The sequence below is a fragment of the Rhipicephalus microplus genome, chromosome 4 (assembly GCF_043290135.1).
Source record: "Rhipicephalus microplus isolate Deutch F79 chromosome 4, USDA_Rmic, whole genome shotgun sequence".
Taxonomy (NCBI): domain Eukaryota; kingdom Metazoa; phylum Arthropoda; class Arachnida; order Ixodida; family Ixodidae; genus Rhipicephalus; species Rhipicephalus microplus.
The window spans coordinates 156,227,518-156,248,257 of NC_134703.1; the positions used below are offsets into that span (position 1 = coordinate 156,227,518).

General features: G+C 43.1%; 1 protein-coding gene across 1 annotated transcript; it reads left to right on the forward strand.

Moving 5' to 3' along the window:
- Positions 1-1,095: 1,095 nt before the first annotated feature.
- LOC119172433 (uncharacterized) lies at positions 1,096-20,400 on the forward strand. Its single transcript, XM_037423537.2, has 3 exons — positions 1,096-1,299; positions 17,618-17,792; positions 18,682-20,400. Exons 2-3 carry the CDS (start codon positions 17,619-17,621, stop codon positions 20,029-20,031), a joined length of 1,524 nt encoding a protein of 507 aa, XP_037279434.2. The 5' UTR covers positions 1,096-1,299; position 17,618; the 3' UTR covers positions 20,032-20,400.
- The last annotated feature ends 340 nt before the right edge of the window (positions 20,401-20,740 follow it).

The following is a 20,740-nucleotide window of genomic DNA, read 5'->3' on the forward strand; positions in this document are numbered from 1 at the left end:
ACGAATAACGTCCTCTGCTTGGAAAGGCAGGGAATTTAACTTTGATACTTTACAAATGCACGCGTCCTGTGTAAATGCGGCCAAATACAATACGAAATATGACAGTCGTACTGCAAAGTACAAGCGTACATTGCATCGGGAGTGAGAACATGATTATCATATTGACTTCATGGTTTAAAGCCTGCCACTCTTTACAAAAGGCCCACACGTTACTGCGCCTATATTCCCTTAAAGCCACGAAGTGGGTACATAGCAAGTTCAAAATGATTTCATGCTCTAAGCGTTTGAAGTACGCACTAAGGATCACATATTCACTGTATTCATTAGTACACATTACAGAAGAAAGACGCGTGGTTGTGCGGTAGAACATCTGCTTGCCAGGCACACGACGCCAGTTGTATCTCCACTCAAACCCAACATCTTTAATTCATTTTATTTGCATCTTACACAAACTTTCGGTCCAACAGAAAATGATAATTTTCCGCTCACAATCAACGATGCAAACACCGGAATTTCTAAGCAATGAGCTCTTTAGCGCTATCGCGCTGAAAGTTATTCAATTGTAAGGCTATTCATCAGCGTAAAACTGATGCGAAAATTGATTTGCCAGCCTTAGCCAGCTTGCTGAGGTTCACATCGTTTCTTAGTAGTGGATGTGAATCTGCGCCTATATTGATGCCAGACGTCAGATTGGTGAACCGGTGCAAAGGAAACTAATGACGTATGATGAAACTTGATGCCAAAAATTTTACCCAGTGGTACAGCTGTGCCGGGATGCAGACACACATATATATTTCCATGAAGGCAACCGCTTTTACGTTTTATGTGTACGCACCCTTCCAACACCGAACTGCGAACCGGCAATCTGTCTTTCATTTCTGCATTCTTATCAAGGCGTTGGTCGTAAAGATACTACTAGCTGGCCCGTACATGTTGAAGCAATGCCACCCTGTGGACGAGCTCTAAAGGCGAACAGTGCTCTAAAGTAAGTGATCCTTAGCATGCTTTGAGTAGATGGCTTATTCGTGACATGGCAGCATCGGGTTTATCTACACTGACATCAACTTAGTGATAGCCGTAAAGTCTTTCTGCTCGCGCCTCAATTCCACCAAGAGGACCTATATTGCTCCAGATTGCAGCTTCCGGAGAGACAGAGTGGTCTCGCAAGACGCCTTTTATTGGGTCTCTGTCGCATGTCACAACGCTTGTTTTTATCACGAATGACCTCACCACTTCTACACAGTATAAAAGCCACCAAACTTTGTCAAGGAACGCACGTCGCGGCAACGTCTCTATCAAGTGAGTACGGACGTTCCACTAAATACTTTGCTGAAACAATGCAGACAGTTCCGCCTCTTTTTCTATGCATCTGAAGGCGTTCCTTCCCGCTATGGAAGTTATGTGTGACAAAATTCCCGCGTTCTGGTGTGCCCGAGACGAGTTCTTTGTGTTCGAAAGGAAGCGTAAATTTTAACACTATAAGAAACTCGCACGCCGTGCAGCGTGTACTTTTTTGGTGTAGTTATGGCTCATCATTCATCTTGAGTTTAGCGTAAAAGAATGAACTGTGCTAAAGCACAAACACTTTACATTCTATCACAATTGACAAACTTGTCGGTTAACTGTGCAACAATTCGATTTTGTAGGTTTGTCTATAACAGCTGCATATTTTATTCATTTATTATTTGCGATACCATAGATGCCCTCTTACGAGCGCATTAGTTCCAGGGGGGGGGGGGTGAGTGGGTGGGGGAGCACATTAAAAAACAAGTAGAAGTAAACCAGGGGTGAGACCTGTCAATACCAGTTCAGAAAATACTACTGTGAGACATGCTAATATATATATATATATATATATATATATATATATATATATATATATATATATATAAGTAATTGTACATAGTTCTACCAACAACATCAAATTTAACACAAATATGGAGCTTGTGAACTCATTCAGATAACAAAATAAATGCATAGTAGCAGTGGGTACAAGCAACATTACATTAAAATCACTCTGATGTGAAACGTGTTAATGCGTCATAAAAACAGTGAGTTGTGCATCACGTTTAATAATACTGTTTTTGCGTAACAAAGTTTGAGAAGGTGCTAAATTGGTTTAGGTTGCTATGCATGATGCTAGGTTAGTTCATCTATTCATTGCGTGTGGTACAAATTATTTAGCTTAAAGAGATGAGCGGCAACTAGACTGCGCGGGAAGAATCAGGACGAGCAGGGAAGAAAAACGAAGATCCACCGTGATTCACCGTTTAATGGTTGTGCAGTTTTTTTTAATAAGGTAGCCCAAGCGAACTGACGTCCACTTGATAGTGATTCTAACTCGGATCGTCGAATAAATGCTACGCTGCTCGTGAAACGGGAGCTTGAAAATCCCGAGTACGGGCGAGTATTTCTAACGCGGATGTAATGTGTCTGATTTGAAAGGAAAAGTAACGCTAGTTGGTTTATTCATTTTGTTTATGCTTTCATTTATTGTTATCTCAAGCCTCAAGGACAATAAAGAGAGAAAGTAGTAAACTGTAAGTTGAACAGTAACGGGGTTGTAATAATATACAAGAAAGCAATACGGCAGTGAAATAAAATAACGAACTAGTAAAGCAGCACATACAACGTAGCCAGGCGATGCTTCGTGCATAAAACTGTAAGTACTAAAATGAGGAATTAGGATTACGTGAAATTTATAGCTGTGTATGCAAGGCCAGTTAAATTGTCTGACATTACTCGACAGAAAGACGGTAAAAAGAAAATGTTAAAGTTTTCAAGTAAATTATGAAAGCTACAACCTTGCAAAAAAAGTTCAATGTCTTTGATGGTGATTATGTGATCGGGGAGAAGGTTTAATTGCCGGAATGTTAGAAGAAAATAGGAATGACCAAGAGCGTTAGTATTCCCTATTTGAATTTCCACTTCGCATCGATAATTGTTTTGTTGGGATAAGTACTTCGGATGTGAAGTGGAAGTGATTGGGAGAAGAGAGCTCGTGATCAAACTTGTGAAACAGCATGCTAGTTTATTTCAAGATACTTGTGATGGAACGCATAAGTTGAGTTTATTTGAAGTTTTAGTAAACAGCAGTTATGTCTAAAATAAAATAATCAAAGTTAATTATACTGAACGAGCTTTAGGTGAAGCTTTCTATGTGTGAAACCCACAAGGCTGCAGTGCAGTGTAATTTAGGTCACACTAATGATTGGCAAAGCAGGCATATTTAAATTATGAAGCATTAAAATGCTTGAGTGCCAAAGCTTGCTGCTATTTTGCTGGTTACGTACTTAATGTGAAGACGCCAGGTTAGATGTGAAGTTACATAAATGCCCAAGAGTTTATACGAGTGCACAGGATGCAATAGGATGATACTCAAATGGAAGAGAGATGAAACTTCGGGGAACAGTGAAAATTTCACAATTAACATTAGTTAGTTCCATTCACCAGGCACTGCAGCAACTATTCATTTAGTTGAAATCAGATAGAAACGCATTCGAATTATAAGTACTGCTTATTGTGGAATAAAAAAAAACATTTGCCTGCAAACAAGTGAACGTGAGAAGCCAATGCAGAAGGTAGATCATTACTATAGACAAAAAAAAAGGAGATTTTAGTGCCGATCCTCGTGACACACCGGAGTAAATATCAGTTATAGGGATGTAACTATAAATATTAACAGCAACAAGCTCATGCAGATTATGAAGAAAATATTCAGTTCAGAATATCCAGTCCACGTTACTGCTCAAGCTTAAAATACTTAGTTAAAGAAAGATGTCCGTGAGAAGTTTTTTAGAATGGTTCCCTAAAATCTAAGGAAAACACATTCACCACAGGAAACGATGTAATAATATACGTTGCAGTCCACGATGAAAATTTATCAGTTGTGTATCACAGGAGTACGTCGCTCACCTCTGGTGAAAGATGAAGTATAACTTAGAAAGTTAACGACGTTGGTAAAATTTGCACGTTAAAAAGTTTGCAAAGGGTGCAAGTCAGCGAGATGGCATGATAATTCATGAGAACCTATGTGACGGAAACGCCTTCCCTATTTTCCATTCCTAACGCGGTAAAGACGTGTTTAAAAATTTATGAAAGTTTATGGTCAGTATATATGATGGAACACGACACGCCAGTGCTTTTTATTAGTTTCCTGTCAATGTCATGGGAACCCACAGCTGAAGTGAAGGATAACTCATGAAGGAGTTTTGAATAAACTGTGACAGGATCCATGATAACACAATAGCAGGTATTTGTGAATATTAGATGACGCCAAAAATAACATTTTAAAACACATCGTTACAAGCAATTGTGCTAGTGTTCCTTGAGATGGCCTCTCCGCCGAAGTCTTTCAGGACGATAGTGCTATCGTTAGGGGGAGAAAGGTGATGATGCGTCAGAACATATAAGAATCTGTTGCGGGCATTCCGAGTAATGTATAAGTTAAGTGGAATGTTTTTTAGTGCAGTTAGGTATGCCACAGTTAGCAATGTTCTGGCTTACCCAGCGTCCTTGATCAGAAGAAGGTCTTAGCCAAGAGATGGAACCGTTTCTTTTTGTTGGATGACCACTCAGTGTGTGAGTTATACTAAGAGTATGTTGTATTAGAAACGATGAAATAATTTGAAATGTCTTTTTCTGTAAATAGACGTACCTGATGTACAATAATATTGCGATTGTTTTTAATTTAACGAGTATAAAAACACCTAGACAAATCTCAAGAACCAGATTGGCAAAGATTGCAAACCAAGACATTTTAAAATTCAGCATACCTAAACAAAGTTAATTCCCACTGATGTCCGCAAGCAAGCTGTAACCCCTGTGACCACGAACACGTGGACACGACACACATCTTAAGGTAATGCACACAGGTCACGGTTACACACCGAGAGGACAATACAGGGCCGAAACTTCTCGAGGAGGTACGGCTTGGTCCGCTGAACAACACGGATCTTCACAATGAACTGTCGGCAATCCAGTGGGCTCGTACAGCGGTGGAAAGCTATGCATCACCGCACATAATATCTTGGTGGCCTAAATTCCAGGGCTGGAAATATACAACTTGAAAAGCCTGGTTTAATTGTTATACCAGAAAGTACATCTGGACTACTTGTTAAATTTAAATTAAAGTTCTCGCAGCGGAAGGAGAGATTAAGGTCAGCTGCGTAACAACTCAAAAAAGAAAGCGTGGAATAAAGTTTATAAAATCATTTTTCTTTAGCTGAAAAGGCCTTCATACCGGGTGAATGTGTGTTCCTCAACAAGCTACGAGAATTGAGTTCCCCAATTCAGACCACAGCTAATCAGGAAAAGTATGAATAATTTAGGGTAATAGTATCATACTAAACTTTCTATGATGGTGGCAGGAGGTGAAAGCTGATTGACTACACCAAGGATTGTTTGTGTGACTGAGGGTTAGGCAAGCCGATGGGCATTGAAGATAAGTTTTAATGTCTATATGAAAGGACGTAATATCTGTCAAAATGGGGAGAGTGACCCTATCTACTCGACGCTCAGTGCGGTCTCACTGGTAGATAGCGAAGACAGGGGTACCATAAAATAAATCACAATCACGCATATTGGCAGGAAGCCAAGTGTCCGCTACAGCTATGATTTTCGCGTTGCAAGTGTCCATATAGCTGAAGACAACGAAAAGAATTTGTTGAGCGGACTTCTGCTCTTTGTAAATTGAGTGCGTAAGTAATATGAGGCTGCATGAGGCAATTGATCACTACCCTCTTCGTTCTCCTGTTGTGCCAGAGGTTGGGCATAAGCACGATTCAGTCCAGTATCTGCTACACTCTTAAATAGCTCATTGGTGATGTCGCATACGTGGGATTTATTGCTTGAAAACTACTTATTATAGTGGAGCTTGAAGTAATAAAATCATGACTGGATGTTGACTGATATGGGAGGTTGAACGTCTCAAAACCACCATATCATTGTGACAGACGCCGTAGTGGAAGACTTCGGAAATTTCGACCACCTGGGGCTCCTTGACATGCACCCCACTCTGAGCACACGGCATTTTCGCCTCCCCTAACTGGGTGTCACCGAATTGAGAGTTTTTGCAAGCGATGCGTGTAGATTGTGAAAAGACACCACCAACTCAAAAATTTCTTTTTTTACATCGGTATCCCACTACAAATAAGCGTTCCGTTGTTTTAAAGTGTGAAAATTATGCAATGACAGGACAGTATTAGTCAAGACTGAAAAACCTAAGGCGACGCACTTGTTCCATGGGCCATCGTGAAATGAACCGCAAGCAAATTTTATCACTACCATTAGCTTTGTCTAAGTTTTTACCATAATTTTGGTGCCAAGAATACCTAGAAACATAAGATTATCATGACGTGACTTATCTTCAAGTTTAGCGAATCGTGAATCAAATGCGTTAAAACGAAAGTCAACATTTTCAGCCTTGGTGTGCGCCGACCCCATTTCATTAGTAAAGTTTTCGGCGTTCATTGATTTTTAGCGAGCAAATTTAAGCGTTCTTGGAGACCAGTATTGTTTGTTTCAATGCTTTTCTTGCCATTTTTCACGGCTTTGAAGTTTGAAAGTTGCTCTAGTTGCGCGTTGGAAGTTTCAAGCAATCAATTATTAAAAGGAAGTGAAGTTCAGTTTGTTCAAATGGCATCATATTGTCTGTCTTTCTGGTGCCGTGCCCACGCTGTTCTTCAGGATAATAAGGTCGAGCGTGCATCCATTTTGCCAACTCGAACATTACACTCATTTGTTGTAAACAGTCCACGGGTAGTGAATGGAGAGTAAGCAATGATTCGGAACATGTGATGAGTACAGGGCTAGTCTCAACATCATCCGATTGTAATGAAAGAACGGCAATGGAAAAGCCATGAAAATGGTATCCAATGACACGCGTGGATACTCGAACAGGAACAAGCAGTGATCGTCAGTATTTCAGCATGAAGAGAGGCGGTTGTACGCACCATAATAGTTAAGACAACGCAGTTGGGCACGGTGATGTAAGCATTTTCCTCGTGTTCCTTGAGTTGCAGGTCCCTGGATAGGCCGCCGAATTCTTCGTCCCTCAGTGAAAGTGGCGTCCATGTGGCTGGTAGGCGGAAAAGAACTTCGACCGAAATTGGCAACACCATAGATGGCGCACTGTTGTGAAGCACGTCGCATAGGCGTGAGGCTGGTATAATCATTTGGCACGGCGTAATCGATAATCAGAGCGACCACCCGAAGAAGAGGGCCTGCATAGCGAAGACAAGAAGTGACAATGTCCCCGTGTCTACTAGAAATGACACACAGTTGAATACTCTGATCCGACTAATTGTGGAGTAGCTCTTTTCCTGCCACATAATACAATGGCTAGTTATGGTTGACCCGCGGTTGTTTCATCATACCGTACACGCTTCAAATACAGCTATTCATTTTGTTTAACACACCTCAAATCAAACCTATGAAGCTGTATGTCTCTAATGTTAATCACTTTTTGATATTTTTCTTTGTTTTCTTTGTTTTGCCCCATGTTTGCTGTTTACACACTGCAGAAGCTTCTTTCTCATCAACGCATATACTCAGCCAATGACGTGAATGCGGCACCGAATTCCCAAATATATGAAACAGAACGACGGCATGTTGTTAATATTAACAGGTATGTTTTCTTGCCTGCGGCGCGCAAGCCGGTAAAGTAGTGTCAATGTAAATCCACCACCAGCCGGTAAAGGTGTGTCGAGAAAAATGAACCCAGTTCTTGCTCTTACGGGAGCAACCTCATAACTTGTCTCCTGACGATCTAATGGTGTCATACACTGGCAGATTCGGAGCACTTCTGGTAATACATTCTGCTGCTATTGCTGAGCAAGTCTGTTCCATTGGCTTTTTGAGAGTGCTCCTTGTATGTTCCATTCGCCGATCTGGAGCATCTACGTCGCGATTTCCGCTCCATGGAGCAACTTTTTCTACTCCGAAAGAATCACCGGATTCGACCGGAAGTCACAAACGTCACGTGTCTTAAAACCACTTGAAACGGTGCCAACTTAGGGCGCGCCAACGGACGCCAGTCGCGTCAGTTGCGCCTCGCGTCAGAGATCACGTTTTGCTAACCTAGCGTCGCTGTGCCCAGCGTGCGCGCGTACCGCGTTTCATTCTGACCCTGCCACTTGCTTCAGAGGCAGCACGTGTGTTCCATTGGTAGATTCCATTCTGTTGCCCTCCGCCAGAGTGGAGTGCCCCGGTTCAGAGTTCGTGGGTCACTCCGAATCCGCCAATGAATGACGCCTTATGTTTTCATCAAACTGCATAAGAAGTACCTTTGAATGCGCTGCCTGAAACACTGACGCGTTCGAGGTGGCGATCTAGTGGTTAGGGCACTCAACTGTTAGCCTGAAAGTTGCGGGATCAAATCCCGGCTACAGCGGCCGCGTTTTCGATGCATGCGAAAAGGCTGTAGGCCTGTGTACTTAGATTTAGGTGCACGTTAAATAACCCTAGCTGGTTTATAGTTCTGAGGCCCTCTATAAGGTGTCTATCATAATCTTATGTGGTTTGGGGACTTTAAACTTTAGATTTTATTATTGTTATTGCAGCACCGACGGATGTAAATTGTGATGTGCAAAGGTAAATCGAGAGAACACCCTTTATTTTACAATAAGGATACACCGCAATAAGGTGACACCGCTGTCACCATGCTTAACGCATGGTGACAGTGGTGTCATTTGTAAATGTTTGTAAATGGCACCACAGCTACACTCACACTTTTATTTTAGTGCACGGTTTTCTTAACAAATACAGTAATCTCACAAAAAGTGTTAAAAAACTAAAGTGCGTTTCGTTGTCGTTACTCAAGCAACAAAACTTTTTTTAACAAGGCGTACATTCATTGCTTCAAATACAACCCTTCATGGCCGAAGCAGCTATTTATTTAGTGCACTTGTCGCTGATGATTTGATTGATATGTGGGGTTTAACGTCCCAAAACCTCCATATGATTATGAGAGACGCCGTAGTGGGAGCTCCGGAAATTTCGACCACCTGGGATTCTTTAACGTGCACCCAAATCTGAGCACACGGGCCTACACCATTTACGCCTCCATCGGGAATGCAGCCGCCGCAGCCGGGATTCGAACCCGTGACCTGCGGATCAGCAGCCGAGTACCTAAGCCACTAGACCACCGCGGCGGGGCATTTGTCGGTGAATCATAGGAATCGTCTCAGCGATTCTCCATCGCGTTTACTGTTTCAAGCTTTGATATAATGAGAACAGAGGTCCTACTCGACATTACTTACTTTCGTGAAAAGTACTCCACATTATACTGACGATTTCACTGTGGTGCCTGTTGCGTTACTTGGCAGATAATGATGTGGCAGATAATGACAGTTATGTACTGCACACTGGCTTTGCAACGGGACCTGGGCGCTTGCACATAGTATTTGGCTACGAGGTAGTCTTAAGTTTTAACAACTTATTTATTTGAGCTTATTAATACGACAGTGTTTTATGTGGGGGTCCACCAAGAATTCAGTGACGTATTTTCGTCAAGAAAACGGCATCGTAATGAAATTCGGCAGATCCCACGTACCTGGGAATCCACGTTATGCGAAGCATGCGGAGAAGAGGTGACCATGTTGCAATTTTTTATTGAGCGACGCGTCATGAAATGAATATATGTACAAATGTTGCACGCACATACATATGCTGAAGAGTTGCGGATGTTTTTATAACCAGTTGTTTCCACTTGCACAACGTTGTCAACTGGAACATGCGCATTAGCAACACCAGAGGCTGATCGGAAGCGCTGATGGTCGCGAAGATGCTGGCCCCGGACACTGCTACATAAATCAACTTCAGCGCATGGCAACTAACAACATCCGACGTTAACGCGATGTGACGGCTGTATCAAAATGGTGCATATGTAATGTTTATAAAATTGGGTAGGCAGCACAGCAGCCAATATGATAGTTTCACGAAGATTAGCGTCTATTTGAAAACTAGTTCCGAGGCCTGGCATAGCTTTGTGGTAAAATGCTTCATTGGCACCCAGAATGCTTGGGTTCGATTCCAGCTGGGCCTCATCGGGTCAATGCTACCGACACTGGGTATTTCTTAACACTCGCACGTTAAAGTTGTCCCACGTGTGTTCTCGTCATTCCTGGGTAGGTACCAAGCGTTAATCACCTGTGGCATATACCCGCGTAACAGCGCATACCCGCCCGTGGGTACGTGCCACTGTCTGACGGGACGTGTTTGACGACGTGCGCGACGGGATTGTGACAATATTCATGTCTTGACCAGTGCGTCATATTCGTCAAACCATCTTACCCTCTCATGTTGATTTTGGTTCCCGCCTAGTAAATGGGGTGACCACGAGAGCACCTAAACGTAAGCGGCTTGATAGATAGATAGATAGATAGATAGATAGATGCGCTCTAAGTCGCCGAAGTTCGCTAAGAAATGCTTCGCCTTTAAAAGGACACGATCAAGTGACAAATGAGAAAATTCGGCAGATCCCACGTACCTTGTGAATTGATGTTATGCGAAGCATCCGGATAAAGGTGACTGTGTTGTAATTTTAAATTGAATGAAACGTTAAGAAGTGGCGCTGCGCTAAATAGATGTAAAAATGCAGCCACAGACACACTCAAAGCAGCCGAATATGTTTCATATACCCAGTTTTTTTGCAATTTTGTAATGATTCCAACAACAACATGGATATTGACAACACCTGTAGTTGTAAGCAGATATCGAGTGCTGCTGTCCACGGGGATGGTAGTCCTGCACACTGCTACATTAATAACCTTCAGCGGAGGACGCATAATTTCAATTGACGTTAACCCGACGTGACGGCTGCATCGTAGGAGTACATATGTTGTGTTTTTAAAATTCGATAGCGAGCACTGCAACCACAATTGACGTATAACGAAAATTATGGTCTATTATAACAGTAACTCCGTGACCTACTGTGACTCTGTGGTATAATTATTGACTACTACACACAATGCCTGGGTTCAATTCCTGCTGCGGCCGTGACATTCGATTGATGATTGATATGTGCGCTTCAACATTCGAAAACCACCTCTATCTATTATGAGAGACGCCGTAGTGAAGGACTCCGGAAATTTTAACCACCCAAATCTGAGCACATGGGCCTACAGCATTTTCGCCTCCATCGAGGACCGTGACATTGATTCTTTACAATTTTCGGGTGAACGCTGCCGGTATCAGCGTTTCTTTTTTCTGAACGCTCACAAATTAAAATTACCCGAGTGTTTCCTGCTGTTCATGGATAAATAGTTCGTGCTGTTCATTTCAGGGCACTATGTATAAACTGTCGATCACCCGTAGCACATACCCGCCTAGCTGTGCCACATACCCGCCCGCGGGTATGTGGCACAGCTAGGCGGGAAGGGTTTGACAACTTCCATGACAGAATTAGGCCCAGTCGTTAAACCATCTTACCCTCCCCTACTACCTTTCGTTTTTCCCAAGTTAAGGTAGTTATGACGAGAGCACCGAGACATCAGCGGATAGATAGATAGATAGATAGATAGATATATAGATAGATAGATAGATAGATAGATAGATAGATAGATAGATATGCTCAAAGTCACTGAAATTTGCCATGAAATGGTTCGCATTTAAAAAGATTCGTCAACGAGAGTCGATTCCACGACCTCTCGGTCCGCAACAACGGATGCCGGGCACCCTCTCCCTTCCATCGGGCCACGATTGAAAGCTTTAGAAACGCAATTTTTGGAGGAAGAGTACCTTAAGCCCACACAATGCCCCTCCATCTGTAGACCGCCGCCTGGCATCTACACCAGATGTAGAAACCGAAGCATTTGTGAACAACAAGAAGAATATCAAAAATCTTTTAACGAGAACAAACATAATAAAATGCCACAACACCCGAAAAACACTGTCAGTTAACTATTCTTAATTAAAACGTATGAAATTAGAAAACATTAACAAGACTAAAATAAAATTATGTTCACCGCAAGATTAGAAAAAAAATCACAGCATACCCACGGAGTGAAGATGATGAGAGGGGCGAAGCATCCACCCAGCCATCCGTCCGTGCGTCCCTGCGTCCATCCATCCGCCCGAGCATCTGTTTGTCCGTCCGTGCGTGCGTTCGTCCACCCGTGCCCCCGTCCAAGCATTCGTATGTGCGTCCGTTCATCCCTCCAACTCTACGCTCATCCGTCCGTCCATGCGTCCACCCATCCGTCCATGCGACCATGGGTCTGTTTGTCTGTCTGTCTGTCTGTCTGTCTGTCTGTCTGTCTGTCTGTCTGTCTGTCTGTCTGTATGTCTGTCTGTCCATTTGTCCATCCATCTGTGCACTCATGCGTCTGTCAATGCGTTCATCCATCCGTCCGTGAGACCATGCGTCTGTCTGTCTGTCCATCCGTCTGTCCATCCGTCTGTCCGCCCGTCCATCCATTCATCCGTCCATCTGTGCGCTCATCCATCCGTTCATGCATCCGTCCATCCGTCCGTGCGACTATGCGTCTCGTCTGTCTGTCCATCTGTCCATACGTCCGTCCATCTGTGCACTCATCCGTCTGTCCATGCGTTCACCCATCCGTCCATGTGACCATGCGTCTATCTCTTTGTCTGTCCATCTGTTTGTCTGTCTTCCCTTGCGTGCGTGCGTGCGTCCATCTGTCTGTCCATTCGTGCATCCATCCATCTAGTGAACACTCTAAGTACCACCATCTCGCATCTTTTCATCGTATATTCATCATATACAAGTTCCACCCTCCAGCGGACATTCTAAGGACTAAACGAGAGGTGGCTACTACTCCGAAAATGACACGGGACGCTCGACCCATGGCGTAAAGTGCTTCCCTAAATGTGGCGGTTTAAGATCCGATGTACGCTCTTTCGTTCCGTCACAAGAATTAGGTTCGTGGATATTCGTGCATTTGTAAGTTGGCCGCTTTCCTTTAGCATTGCTCTTGTTCGAGCTTCTGTAATGGTAAAGTGCATCATGACCGCGGGTTTCGTGTCTAGATCCTTCAATACGTTATTGCTGCGAGTCCGCCTCATTCGGTGCGCTTGATAGGTGAAGTCAAATGTTATCGACGCCATAACACGCCACTAAGATCTATTGGTATCGAAATAACTCTGCGAAGCACGAGTCTCTCACGATTATTCAAAAGCTTTCCCATCCAGCAAAGTTAGAGACCATGCTTCTGGGAACACACGACGCACGTAGCGTTTTCTCTTAGTCCAGCTGTGACGTTCAATATTTAACACGTTGCGGGTATATGCAACATTGAAAGCTTTGCGTCGATTCAACGGCGCTGTTCTGGCTGTTGCACTGCATTCTGTGTTAATGCTCTCATCTTTGACCTTTACAGCTACGACGAGCGTTCGTTTAATCATTGATCATAAACGTCATGAATTTTTTTCACAGCGATAAAGACGCATCCAGCCATGGTGCGTCAACATGTCTGCGTCCATGCTCAACGGCATTCTCACTAAAAAACAAATCTTAGACTTCGTTCAAGTTCTCTTTAATTTGAAGTAAAACGTTGAACAACTAGTCCGGGGACATGTTTTACTTTTCTTGTTGAAGCGCAATAAAAAACAGATGGACAGAAGAGGCTGACAAGGAGGCTGTCCGTCTGTTTTTTAGTGCAACTCAACAAGAAATTTTCAATTACCAGCATAATCCGAATGGCCCAACTTGCCATCTTGCTAGAACACGTTTTACATTCGTGTTATACAGATTCTTATTAAGGAGTGATCAATTATCTTATAAATGCGAAGCATTTCTCAGCGAACTTCGGTGACTTTGAGAGTATCTATCTATCTATCTATCTATCTATCTATCTATCTATCTATCTATCTATCTATCTATCTATCTATCTATCTATCTATCTATCTATATATCTATCTATCTATCTATCTATCTATCTATCTATCTATCTATCTATCTATCTATCTATCTATCTATTTGTCTGTCTGTCTATCTATCTATCTATCTATCTATCTATCTATCTATCTATCTATCTATCTATCTATCTATCTATCTATCTATCTATCTATCTATCTATCTATCTATCTATCTATCTATCTATCTATCTATCTATCTATCTATCTATCTATCTATCTATCTATCTATCTATCTATCTATCTGTCTGTCTGTCTGTCTGTCTGTCTGTCTGTCTGTCTGTCTGTCTGTCTGTCTATCTATCTATCTATCTATCTATCTATCTATCTATCTATCTATCTATCTATCTATCTATCTATCTATCTATCTATCTATCTATCTATCTAGCCGCCTACGGCTATAAGCTCTCCTGGCCGTTTCGATAATGGTATCGATACCAAACTTGGTACGCCATGACATGACTGCATGAAGAACGTATTTGACTTGTCATAACATGAAAATGATGACATGTATGTCATGAATGTCATGATATGCAAACGTGATAAACAAGGGATGCATGTCATGTAACAACATGACTACATGCTATGCTCATGATGCGCTCGCGGCCGCTTCGCTAGCTTCACAGATACCGAATTTGGTATTACGTGAAGCGAACGGACGACATAGGCAAATGACATATCCAAACATAATAATCACGGCATGCGTGTCATGTGACAGCATGACTACATGCCACACTCATGATGCGCTCGCGGCCGTTTAGCTAGCTTCAGATATGCCAAATTTGGTATTACGTGACATCATTAGATGACGAAGGTATGCGACTGGTGCAAACATAATTATAATAAGATGCGTGTTGTTCGAGAACACGACTACAGGCCACAGTCAAAGCGCCAATACACTTCGACGTGACCCGGCACACGTGCGCGCCGGCGTTCATTTCGTCGCGTCACATAGGCGTTGGCACGCCAGGCGCTGGTCCTGCCATATACTCGCAGGGGCGCGCCGCGCTGCATTGCTTTGACGCATGCGCGTTTTAGCACGTCCGGCGTTCCTCCGTCTCGAAAAAGAGGCAGACGCATTACTGTCATGGTAACGCATCGGCGCCAAATGATGCACGCCGCATTTCGCGCTGGTTGCCATCGGGCCGCGCCGACGGACGCTGGTCCCGCCTGTCGCGCCTGGCTTCAGACTATAAGCGCTTGCGTTTTGCTAACGTAGCGTCGCTGTTCCCAGCGTGCGCGTGTCAACGCTACATTGGAGTATATTGGGCCCTTCATGATGCTCTCGTGGCCGTTTACCCAGCCTCACTTATGCCAAGTTTGTTATAATGGAGCGTGAATGGACGACGAAGGTATATGCCGGGTGCGAATATGATAATCCTGAGACAAGTGTCATGCTAGAACATGACAACATACCACGCTCATAGCGTGCCCATGGTCGTTTCGCTAGCTCCACATATACTAAATTTGGCACCACGTGACGGGAATAGTTGACGAAGGTGAACGACACATCCAAACATAATAATCATGACACGGAAGTCATGTACGGCCCAATTTACCTCCACCTCGTAACGTTGTGGGGATTTGAAAGTGACATATTAATCTTCCTCATTCGTGCTTCACATATCATCGATTCCCACTTTACGTGGGATCTGCCAATTTTTTTTTTATTCTAGATGAACGATTGGAAGAATTAGCCAAGCTCAATAAATGTATGAAATATGCATCGCGGAATCGCGGTCCAGCTCTATTCAAGAGGTCTCAATGAACTTATACGCATGATATTAAGTGTATTATGAATATAATCTTGCCAGCTGGTGGCATCTCCACCAGATGAAGAAAGCTAAGTCAATTAGCTAAATATAGTATCATATTTTAAGTTCTGAAAACTAAGAGCTTCTTAACTGCGATGTTATTGGCAGTGCAAAAGTAACACGAAGTAATATATCTGTAAGTCATAATGCACGATTATTCAATCGGCATGAACAGTATACATTTGTAGGTATCCAAGTACATACATACATACATACATACATACATACATACATACATACATACATACATACATACATACATACATACATACATACATACATACATACATACATACATACATACATACATACATACATACATACATACATACATGCATGCATACATACATACATACGTATACGCTATTTTCAAAGTTGTTCAATAAATATTACATGCTACTTCAACACCTCGAATTTCTAAGACTGCACGTGCCACGCAGCTCATAACCAGAAAGAAATTATCTTAAGTAACCACGAAGCCTTAACAAAAGCAACACCGGTAAACATGAAAGTCATATTATTCGTTTATTAAGGGTGAATAATCAAACCAAATATATTGTATTGATTTTGGAAGCTGAAATTTCAATTTAAAGAAATAAATTGAAAAAGGTGACACAATGAGCGTAATATGAGCACAGTGACGAAGCATTCGTATTGCATAATATGTCACCAAAGGATTTTGTATTGTAATACCCTCAGTTGGAGGCAGCAAGGTTTAACGTCCCGTCTTTTGGAGATATTTCTCACCAATTACGCAAAGCTGCAGGTTTCGTAAGAATAAATTGGGTATTCGGAAGCGAGTGGTACGTTGTGATGCAAGCTTTCTAACGCCCTTGTGGGCAATCGCTGAACATGATTTCGTAGCAAAAACAAGTTCTACTAAATGCCATCACACTGGTTATGGTACGCAATACCTTTGAGTAGAAAGCGTAGCTTGTAATTAGGCCTTTTTAAAAACCTGCCCAGCGATATGAGCTTTTATCTTTACAGGTTCCTGTGAGGCAGGATTTGTTAAAAGAAGAATAAAAACGCCAGGCCTGCGTGAAAGGCGCTGCACAGTCACAGTGTAAGCTAGAAGAGGGGCCTTACAGGTACCCACTACGCCAATAAAAATAATAATTGTTGGGTAGTAGGCCGTCAGATACCACGCTATGCTTCGTTACTCTTCTTAGAAACGTGGTATCCGGTAAACACTTGCAAAGAATTTTGAGCCAATTTTTCATGCACCGGCTGAGGACGATAAAGAATAATGTCCTTAAGTGCGTATGTGCCACAGTTAATAGATGATCAAGAACAAGCTTTTGTAATGTGTTAGAGCATTGGACGACCCACTGAGCACGCTATTCGCAGTGTATGACGCGTGGTTGTTTCTTTGCTGTTCTGAAACGCTTTATTACTCATAATAACGCAATGCTTTCCCCGAAAACAAGCCTGCCTAAGACCAGTTTATAAATGAGTTTCAAGAACCGGCGTGGCTCTGTAGTAGAATATTGGGCTCGCACCCAGCGGATCTAGGTTTGAGCCCTACTATGTCCTTGGTGTTTTTGTTTACTGAGTTTTTTTCTTAATTACAGCAATAGTGGTTACGGACACCGGCGGCGGCGGACAACTACGGTGCTGCATGTGATCCGTGTTGCGGTCTCATAATAACTTTCGCCCTAAACACAAAGTCAAATAAACCAGTGAAATAATGCACAATGCAGAAGATGCAGCACTTTTTGCAACAAAACACGATTGAAATGGTGATTTCCCCTCAAGTGACTGAAAATATATCACAATGTTTTAGACAAATCTTCAGTCTAGTTTTATATCATGACTTCTTTTAACAACAGTGAACTTATGTGACATCACGCGGAATATGGAATTTGCCATTGTCCCTTGAAACACGTGACTTCAACCAGGAATGTTTTCTTTTTGTCTCTATACAGGATGGTGACCCAGCGTGGTGTCGTGCTCTCCTCGGTTGCCTTGGTGACCCTGTCCCTGGTGTCGATGTCCAGTGCACTGGCGATCCTTGCATGCCCACCAGTGGATGACAGGAACGATGATGCCACTTTGTTTGCCAACCCGCTGAACTGTTCCACTTTCTTCCTGTGCCAACAGGTACAATTTTGTCTGCTCGGGTAAATAAATACAGCTATCCCGCACAATACAATGTTCAATGGTAAATACAAAACAGGTTACTTGAAAATTTAAACTAAACCATGTTTTTGGGCCCTTCGGAGCGCCTTGTTGCAGTGGAATGTCCGCTAGGTCATACAGGATATTTAGCGTTGCGCATGGGACAGAAACTTCGCAAGTGTGCGTCATTAATCGCGTGATTTCACGGCGTTTTTTTGAATACCTAAATACGGATACCTCACCAAAATAAATTATGGGGCTAGTACCCTCATGTTGTGCTGCAGATGGTGGAAAATCGGGATGAATGTCAACAAAAAGCGCGTGAAAGTGCATAAACGTGCTGTAGCAAAAGAAGTTGTAATATAGGATTATTCACCCCAATTGTGATGGCCCACCTGTTTGTACTGTAGGCGAAGAAATATTCAAATTCAAATAAATATTGCTGCATGTATATGCTCTTTTCTACTATATTTGTATTTTCTCCTTGTGTTGGCTCAGCAGACATAGAAAAACCCATTCAAAGGGTGTAAAATGCTTTGCTCTATAAGCAAGGTCTTCCTGAGCTTCACAACATTGACTATGTGAGAAGCGCATGACTACTGAATCAAGAGATACTCCACGACACCTAAACTTATTCGTCACTATCGTTGTTAGGAAGGATGACGCAGATTTTCACGCGGAGACTATCGTAATATTTTAATCTGGTGACAATCTAAAGAAGTCGTTTAGGGCCGGGTTAAAAGCTCCAACTCACCGAACCCAATGTTTAATAGTAGTTCTTAAGTCGTAGGTCAATATTTCGCTATTGTATTTCATGAAGCGCCATCCAGGGCATATAAATCCTAAGGATTTGCTTCTTCGCTTCACCCAGGGAATTCCTGTCTTAGTGGAGTGCCCGGACAATCTACACTTTAACGATGACCTCAAGGTCTGCGACTATCCTGTGCGAGCCAATTGTGTTCAGCGTCTGCCAACGTTTCCTCCTGTCCCTCAAGAGCCAACAGAAGTCGCCACTGAAAAGGTTTTGGTTGTGAAAGAGGTCAAAGAGGTGGTGCAGCCAGTACCTGATGATGAAACTTCGGTCATTACAAATGAAGAGCGCACAGAAGCTGCCACTGAGAAGGTTGTTCTCACGGAAGAGATCAAAGAAGTGGTTCGGCCAGTGCCCGAAGACGAAACTGCGGTGATTATCAATGAAGAACCAACCGAAGCTGCCACTGAGAAGGTTCTGCTCACACAAGAGGTCAAAGAAGTGGTCCGGCCAGTGCCTGAAGACGACACTGCGGTGATTATCAATGAAGAGCCAAGCGAAGCTGCCACTGAGAAGGTTGTTCTCACAGAGGAGGTCAAAGAAGTGGTCCGACCAGTGCCTGAAGACGAAACTGCGGTGATTATCACTGAAGAGCCAAGCGAAGCTGCCACTGAGAAGGTTGTTCTCACAGAGGAGGTCAAAGAAGTGGTCCGGCCAGTGCCTGAAGACGAAACTGCGGTGATTATCAATGAAGAGCCAAACGAAGCTGCCACTGAGAAGGTTGTTATCACGGAGGAGGTCAAAGAAGTGGTCCGGCCAGTGCCTGAAGACGAAACTGCGGTGATTATCAATGAAGAGCCAAGCGAAGCTGCCACTGAGAAGGTTGTTGTCACAGAGGAGGTCAAAGAAGTGGTCCGACCAGTGCCTGAAGATGAAACTGCGGTGATTATCAATGAAGAGCCAAGCGAAGCTGCCACTGAGAAAGTTGTTCTCACAGAAGAGGTCAAAGAAGTGGTCCGGCCTGTGCCTGAAGACGAAACTGCGGTGATTATCAATGAAGAGCCAAGCGAAGCTGCCACTGAGAAGCTTGTTCTCACGGAGGAGGTCAAAGAAGTGGTCCGGCCAGTGCCTGAAGACGACACTGCGGTGATTATCAATGAAGAGCCAAGCGAAGCTGCCACTGAGAAGGTTGTTCTCACAGAGGAGGTCAAAGAAGTGGTCCGGCCAGTGCCTGAAGACGAAACTGCGGTGATTATCAATGAAGAGCCAAACGAAGCTGCCACTGAGAAGGTTGTTATCACGGAGGAGGTCAAAGAAGTGGTCCGGCCAGTGCCTGAAGACGAAACTGCGGTGATTATCAATGAAGAGCCAAGCGAAGCTGCCACTGAGAAGGTTGTTCTCACAGAGGAGGTCAAAAAAGTGGTCCGGCCAGTGCCTGAAGACGAAACTGCGGTGATTATCAATGAATAGTCGACAACTGAAAACTGAGCACCAGCTGTCTTTCTTGAATCTGAGGGTGACGCACAAGCTCTGATCAAACACACTGTCATCGAAGGTATCGCTAGCATATTCGTCCACCCAGTTCAAGACACTTTCACAGAAGTCATCGAGAAATATGGCTTGTGAAGCAATGCTGACGACATGAAAATGGCGATGACAAGTTCTGGCCCTATCACAGGAAATTTCGAAAATTTACTGACTTCTGGGACTCAAGAACAGGCGCGCATAGAACAATCGATTCTTCGAACTCCATCAATCTCTACCATATGTGGTCCAACCAAGTATTAACAATCACTTTTTCACGGCATTTCAAAGAATAAAGAAGTTTATAGATTGTAACACGCATTCAATGTGTTTTTAGGTATAGAATGGCCTACGTGGTTTCTTCGCGCATGATTGGGATGATATTAAGCAACAATTTAGCGCGTAGCCTCACTAAAGCGTCTAAATATACAAGAAGTACGTACGACATACAAAAGCCTGTTATAAAAATTACGTTTATGCATAACACGGGCGCTTCGGTAAGAACAGGCTCGATAGCTAACCGGCTGGTGTGTCGGGTATCTATAAAGCACATATTACAGCACATACTTGAACGACGTAATATTTCAGCACATACTAACTACTTATTGTGATGATCATCAGACACCACTCCTGCAAATCAAGAGGCGTGGAATGC